The 7,527-nt window shown below is 47.9% G+C and overlaps 1 protein-coding gene across 1 annotated transcript in view; it reads left to right on the top strand.

The window, feature by feature from the left end:
• The first annotated feature begins 3,365 nt into the window (after positions 1-3,365).
• Positions 3,366-7,527, top strand: part of LOC108802692 (zinc finger protein 605-like) — an 11,182-nt gene continuing 7,020 nt past the window's right edge. The window contains exons 1-2 of the mRNA XM_018574548.1: positions 3,366-4,410; positions 4,575-5,778. Of these exons, the coding sequence (XP_018430050.1) occupies positions 3,366-4,410; positions 4,575-5,778 (2,249 nt within the window). The remainder of the gene's footprint in view (positions 4,411-4,574; positions 5,779-7,527) is intronic.

Below are 7,527 nucleotides of genomic sequence, written 5' to 3'. Positions count from 1 at the left end.
AGTTATCTGACCCCCTGCTGATAATTAACAGATTATGTTGCTTGGAGCAACAATCACCATATTTATTCCCACATAATTTTTTATGTGAGTCATTCTGAATTGAGAAAGCTGGTCGGGTGACCAGCGAAACGTCTTCAGGAAAAATACAGCAAGGGCAGTTGCCTTGATTTATTTTTGTACAGATGTGGTCAGGGAATGGTTCTTGTTCCTAAGATCTCCTCCTCATCCCTGCTGTCTTGTCTACCTTTTGAATGGCCAGCTTTCTGGCTCTGGCGGGGTGACATCACAGGTTCGTGCTGGCCTATCGGGCAACCATAAATCCACCATTTTACAGTATGCAGTTCCTGACTGCGAATGGCTTCAACCTGCACAACGGTGAAGTGCCTCAGGGTTGGGTGGGCTCCCTGTGATTGCTCAACAAAAACGGACGGCCGCACTCCAATAATGACGCTTCAAAGAGACCACCCAACTCTGACGCATTTCACTTTTGTTGAGCCCCCACGGGGAGCCCGCGCCTGCTCTTCCATGACAGCATGGAGCCGGTGACGCTATGCTGGTCTTCGAATGGAGGCCTGACAGGAAATGGTTTACCTGAGCGGCTCTGGGGGACACCCGACCTGATCCATAAAGCGAAGTGGGAGCCAGGTGGGCCGGAGAGGAGGAGCTTCTTAGTCGAGGCCGATGCATCTACAGACCAATAATTATACATTTGTAACAGACATTTCTTTTCTTTCTGTAGAACATTCGTCCAGCCCGAGCACGCCGGTGCAGCCGGAGGACATTCCCATGACCAAGGACAATCCGTGTAAGCCGAAATGACTTTAACGTGCGTCATATTTCCGACGTAACGCATATCACCGTTGTGCGTTTGATTCGGTTTTTTTTTCTTCTCTTTTACAGCCCATCGTCTATCGCAAAGTACGGAGAAGCTGGAAGAGGCCATCGTCTATCGCTCTGTAGCCACTGAAAGTGAGTGACCGGGGGGGGGGTTATAGTTGAAGTGGGGAACCTTCAGACTTGTCAGCTGCCATGTTAAAGGAGAACGGTGAGGTGATTTTCACTCATCCTCATAGTTCGTTGTCACACGTCGGCTCAATAGATCGGGAAGTGAGAGGACACATACCGTCGCTCGCTCACTTCTCGATCATCTCCCTGCAGAGAGTGGTGACTGTCACTCACGGCTCCCTGCAGGGATTCCCCCCCTCCCCTGTCTGATACTCCAGCGCTGACTGGCGGAACGGACGGGGGAGGGGGCCGGTACAGCTGGCTCTGCCTCTAGATAGCTGTCAGTCACGCAGCTGGGCGGATCCAGACAGCATTGTCGGGATCCGCCCCGGCTGTGGCGCCTCAGTATACCGCGAGCTGTAGCTCCCTATATACTGAGCTTTGGGTGACGTGAGGACGCTAGTTTGTGTCCTCCCGTTACCCTGAGGAGAACTATGGGGAAAAGCCCTGACCCCATAGTTCTCCTTTAAAGAAGAAGTCTTACGTTGTAGCAGATATGCACCTGCCAGTCATTGAGGTCGACGGTCCTCCTGTTGCACTGCCCAAGACACGGGAAGGCTGAGCAGAGCCGTCTCCTCCGTTGTGCCCGCGCGCCCGATACGTCGGCGTTCCATCTGGGCAGAACGCACAGCACTGCAGGGTACAGTGTGTGCGCGCGCTCGATGAACACGTGCCATGCGGTGTCTGATAGCGTCAGCCTAAAGCACGCTGCCATGGCGCTTACAAAGCCGTCACTACCTGCTCAGGGGGCAGTTCCTCTCCTGTCATGAGATGAGGTCCATGGCTGTCCGGGGGAAGACGTTCTTGACACCAAGTGCTTCCCGATGCATGTAGACTCACGCAGGGAAGGCCAAACTCCGGCCCTCCAGCTGTGGGGTGGAACTACAAATCCCACGAGGCATTGCAAGATTCTCACAGCCACGGTCATGACTCCCGGAGCGAGATGCATCACGGGATTTGTAGTTTCACCCACAGCTGGAGGGCCGGAGTTTGGCCTTCCCTGATGGAGACATCTGGGTTACCTATTTTCTTACAGATGTTGTCAATTTGCAACGCATGTAGCATACAATAAAGGCCCAACACATGCTTACTAGGGGGTCAGTCATCCAAAGTAGCCAATTTAAGCTTGCTGCATGCGTTTGTAGTGTTTGAGGAAACCCGCGCAGGGGGTAACCTACAAAGTGTCCGCAGATAGAACCAAGTCCCCGCCGCTGCACCTATGACACGTCCCCCTTCCCTTTTACCATTTCAGAGCCCGAAGAACCGCGCCGAGCGCGAGAGCCGGGACCTGCCGCGGAAAAAGCCCCGACTGCGGCAGCGCCACGCCAACAAGGAGGGCACCTGCCCGTTAGGACTCCCGTCAGGAGAAGGAAGACTCTACTCCAGAGGAGGTTAGCGGAGGCGACGGGCGGTTCCAACCACATGCAGGACGCGCTGGGCAAACTGGTGGACGCGTTCAGGAAACAGACGCAGGAGTCGCAGAGGCAGAGCGCGGCGGCGACGGAAGCCGTCGTCCACGAACTGCGGCAAACCAACCACAGCTTGCGCCGAATAGCCGTCGCCTTGGACGAGCACAGGGACGTCTGTAGCCAGTTACTGGAGGAGCAGAGGAAGGTCTCGCTAGCTTTACTAGCGTTGGTGGGGGAACGTAACTCCGCTGGGCGCTCCGTAGGGGCGAACCGAACTCCAAATCCGCCTGATGTATAATACGGCATAGATCTTTTCTTCATGACGTTCTCTGCTTGTGATGTTCACAGGATTCGAATTCTCACATTGTTTCAGTTGTCCAATGTTATATATATTTATGTTCTTTATTGGGTTTTTTTTTTTGGGGGGGGGGGGTTCTGTTGTTATTAAACCCAAAAAATTGTCAACTTTTAACATGTCCTTGTGTGATATGTTTCCGTTATTTTGGAAATCAGACGGCGATCATTGACGCGCTCACGCAGAGTGAATGCGATTACAATTACCCTTCATCAATGTTATCTCTTCCTTATGCCGGCAGAGTCCTGACAAGAGACATGTTTATGCGCGTGTATGTCCTTCAGTCACATTCCAGCCAACCCTGTACCTACCCGCGATGTTCTCTGTGTTGGTTCAGCTCTATGTACCACGTCGTGGCCGAAGAGCTGCTCATTTTTTTTTAATTGAACACGATTGGTTACATTTGATCATCGGAGCCTAGGTGAACCGTTTTCTTGTGCATGTAAACGGCTCTAGATCGGGAGTGGGCAACTTCAGCCCTCCAGCTGTGGCTCTGCGAGTCCTGCTTGTGGCTATCGGAGACTTGCCATGCATCATGGGACTTTTAGCTCCACAACAGCCGGAGGGTGGAAGCTGCCCACCCCTGGTCTAGAGGCATGTCTATAAGAACATCATCAACGTATCTCCGCCAACACCTCATTAGCTCAACAGATGAGGTAGAGGTGTTGGACCTAACATCATCAACGTATCTCCACCAACACCTCGTTAGCTCATCAGATGAGGTAGAGGTGTTGGAATTAACATCATCAACGTATCTCCGCCAACACCTCGTTAGCTCATCAGATGAGGTAGAGGTGTTGGACTTAACATCATCAACGTATCTCCGCCAACACCTCGTTAGCTCATCAGATGAGGTAGAGGTGTTGGACTTAACGTCATCAACGTATCTCCACCAACACCTCGTTAGCTCATCAGATGAGGTAGAGGTGTTGTGCTTAACGTCATCAACGTATCTCCACCAACACCTCGTTAGCTCATCAGATGAGGTAGAGGTGTTGGACTTAACATCATCAACGTATCTCCACCAACATCTCGTTAGCTCATCAGATGAGGTAGAGGTGTTGGACTTAACGTCATCAACGTATCTCCACCAACACCTCGTTAGCTCATCAGATGAGGTAGAGGTGTTGGACTTAACATCATCAACGTATCTCCACCAACATCTCGTTAGCTCATCAGATGAGGTAGAGGTGTTGGACTTTACGTCATCAACGTATCTCCACCAACACCTCGTTAGCTCATCAGATGAGGTAGAGGTGTTGTGCTTAACGTCATCAACGTATCTCCACCAACACCTCGTTAGCTCATCAGATGAGGTAGAGGTGTTGTGCTTATCATCATCAATGTATCTCCACCAACACCTCGTTAGCTCATCAGATGTGGTAGGGGTGTTGGACTTAACATCATCAACGTATCTTCACCAACACCTCGTTAGCTCATCAGATGAGGTAGAGGTGTTGGACTTAACGTCATCAACGTATCTCCACCAACACCTCGTTAGCTCATCAGATGAGGTAGAGGTGTTGGACTTAACATCATCAACGTATCTCCACCAACACCTCGTTAGCTCATCAGATGAGGTAGAGGTGTTGTGCTTATCGTCATCAACGTATCTCCACCAACACCTCGTTAGCTCATCAGGTGAGGTAGAGGTGTTGTGCTTAACATCATCAACGTATCTCCACCAACACCTCCTTAGCTCATCAGAAGAGGTAGAGGTGTTGGACTTCACACAGTATGACTTTACTGCAAAAAGTAAAAAAATAAATGATTTTAATATGAAAAATAACATTTATCTCCAACAGGTGGAAGTTGTATCCAGAGTTCCTCGGAGGGACATCTTGGTGTATATTCAGAATATTATGCACAAGGTCATGGCGTCACGCAGGATTCTTCAAGAGAAAACCATTTTACTGGAAATATCTATCAGAGACTTGACCTTCGAGATACATCATTGGGTCCCTCTCATCCTCAACAGTCTTTCGGCAAGTCACATACTGTTACCACAATAAGACATCACAGCGTGGATACATCCTCAGATCCATCTAACCCGGGGAGATCACTCTCCGGTCATTTGGACACACATACAGGTGATATTTATTCAGAAATCAATCGTCCTTCTAGATCAGAATCATCTCCTGCTGTAGCTCAAAGCACCCACGCACAGGTGCGTCTTTTCCCATGTTCACAGTGCGGGAAAAGTTTCACTCGAGGACAACACCTTCTTAGACACCAGAGAAGTCACACGGGGGAGCGTCCTTTTCAGTGTTCAGACTGTGGGAGAAGTTTTACTCAGAAAGGAGACCTTTTTAGACACCAGAAAATCCACATGGGTGAGCGCCCTTTTTCCTGTACAGAATGCGGGAAATCTTACGTCCAGAAGGTAAACCTTCTTAGACATCAAAAAATTCACACGGGGGAACGCCCTTTTTCCTGTCCAGAGTGCGGAAAATCTTACGTCCAGAAAGTCAACCTTCTAAAACACCAGAAAACGCACACAGACAAACATCCTTTACCATGTTTAGAGTGTGGGAAAAGTTTTACTGGGAAAGGGGACCTTCTTAAACACCAGCGAGATCACGCTGGCGATCATCCCTTCTCATGTTCGGAGTGTGGGAAATATTTCAAGGAGAAAGCAAAACTTCTTCGACACCAAAGAAGTCACACAGGTGAGCGCCCTTTTCGGTGTTCAGAGTGCGGGAAAGGCTTCATTCAGAAAGGAGATCTTCTCAGACACCAGAAAATTCACACGGGGGAGCACCCTTTCTCATGTTTAGAATGCGGGAAATCTTATGTTCAGAAAGGCCACCTTCTTATACACCAGAGAAGTCACACGGGCGAGCGTCCCTTTTCCTGTCCAGAGTGCGGGAAAAGTTTCGCGGACGTAGGACTCCTGCACAGGCATCAGAAAATTCACACAGGGGAGCGGCCTTTTTCCTGTACCGAGTGTGGGAAATGTTTTAATCAAAAAGTAATACTTCTGAGGCACCAGAGGGTTCACAATCGCAGGTGACCCTTTTTCACGCTCGCGGTGCAGCAAATGTTTTCCTCGGGATCAGAGTCGCTGAGCAAGAACCCTGACTGGAAATGTTTTGTTATCAGGCATTGGATGTCTATGTATCGTTATCTGAGATTATTTTTTGGCTCCAATAAAATATTCTGCACAGTTTCCAGCCTCTGGTGTTATGATAACTCTTCCTCATCCGTTACAAAGCATCGCACAAAACCATTACAGATGACACAGTCCAGACATACTGTCATGGAAGAAGGAGAAGAAGACCCTTCCCAAGTGATCTCACCATCCAGGAAGTGGAGGAGATGTAGAAGGACCTATCGGAGGGTAAGAGGGTGCAATGTTACTACTCGGAGGCGTGATTGGTTTAATTTGTATCTTAAGATGAGACACACGGGGGGAATTTATAAAGACTGGAGCAGACAAAATCTGGAGCAGCTTTGCAGAGTGACCAATACTGCTTCCCATGCTTTTAAGGCCTTGGGACTATCTGGCTTCTCCTGTCATCAGTGAGGAGCGGTACATTTGAAGATTTAGGGACTATACAATATATCTGAACTGATATATATCTCTCTTCTCTCCTTCCCCTCTCTCTTCTCTTCTCTCCTTCCCCTCTCTCTTCTCTCTCCTCTTCTCTCCTTCCCCTCTCTCTTCTCTCTCCTCTTCTCTCCTTCCCCTCTCTCTTCTCTTCTCTCCTTCCCCTCTCTCTTCTCTCTCCTCTTCTCTCCTTCCCCTCTCTCTTCTCTCTCCTCTTCTCTCCTTCCCCTCTCTCTTCTCTTCTCTCCTTCCCCTCTCTCTTCTCTTCTCTCCTTCCCCCCTCTCTTCTAGACATGTACGATTCGTTTTCGTTACGAATCGAAATGCGTAGGAATTTTCCTGAAATTCGGAAGCATACGAAATCCGAATTGCAGTTTCCGAATTATATCCGAAATACGAAATTCCGTTAACGAATTTCGGATCCGAATTTCTTTGAAACGGGAACTAATATTACCCCTGTAAATGAGGTTGAACAACATGACAAGATTTGTTTTTTATACGAAATACGAATCCGCTGCTGCTGAGAGTCGCATTACAATACACAGGCAGGAAATACGAAATTCCGTTGACGTATTTTCGTTCCGTTACGAACATTCGTTATATTGAAGGTAAAAAGCAAAATACATTTATATCGGAGTTGATGGTTTTTTTAAACTCCGAAATACGGAATTCGTATTTCGGATAAAAAAACAACGACCACATCGACTCCGATATAAATGTACTTTGCTTTTTAACTTCATCATAACGAATGTTCGTAAAGTTAGGGAAATGTGCCGAAACTAACGAAAATCCGTATTTCGTACGAATCCGAATTGAGTTTCAGACACGAAATATGAAATAACGGATATAACGAAACGGAACGAATTTTTTGACGGCGCACAAGTCTATTCTCTTCTCTCTCTCTCCATAGATAAGATTTAGGTGCACGCGCAGTCAGAATGATGATGATGATTACAAAGCATATAAAGTAAAGAGCTAGTTAATAAACTTCATGAATTGTTGTTAAGCTGCAACTGAGTTTGTGTATGTGTGTCTGTATGTATGTATATGTAGTGTGTATATATATGTCTGTGTGTGTATGTATGTGTGTGTGTATGTATGTGTGTGTATATGTGTGTGTGTATATGTGTGTGTGTGTGTGTGTATATATGTGTGTGTATATATGTGTGTGTGTATATGTGTGTGTGTGTGTGTATATGTGTGTGTGT

Source organism: Nanorana parkeri, unplaced genomic scaffold (assembly GCF_000935625.1).
Source record: "Nanorana parkeri isolate BGI_ZX_2015 unplaced genomic scaffold, ASM93562v1 scaffold3035, whole genome shotgun sequence".
Taxonomy (NCBI): domain Eukaryota; kingdom Metazoa; phylum Chordata; class Amphibia; order Anura; family Dicroglossidae; genus Nanorana; species Nanorana parkeri.
This window is presented reverse-complemented; position numbering and strand designations above follow the sequence as displayed.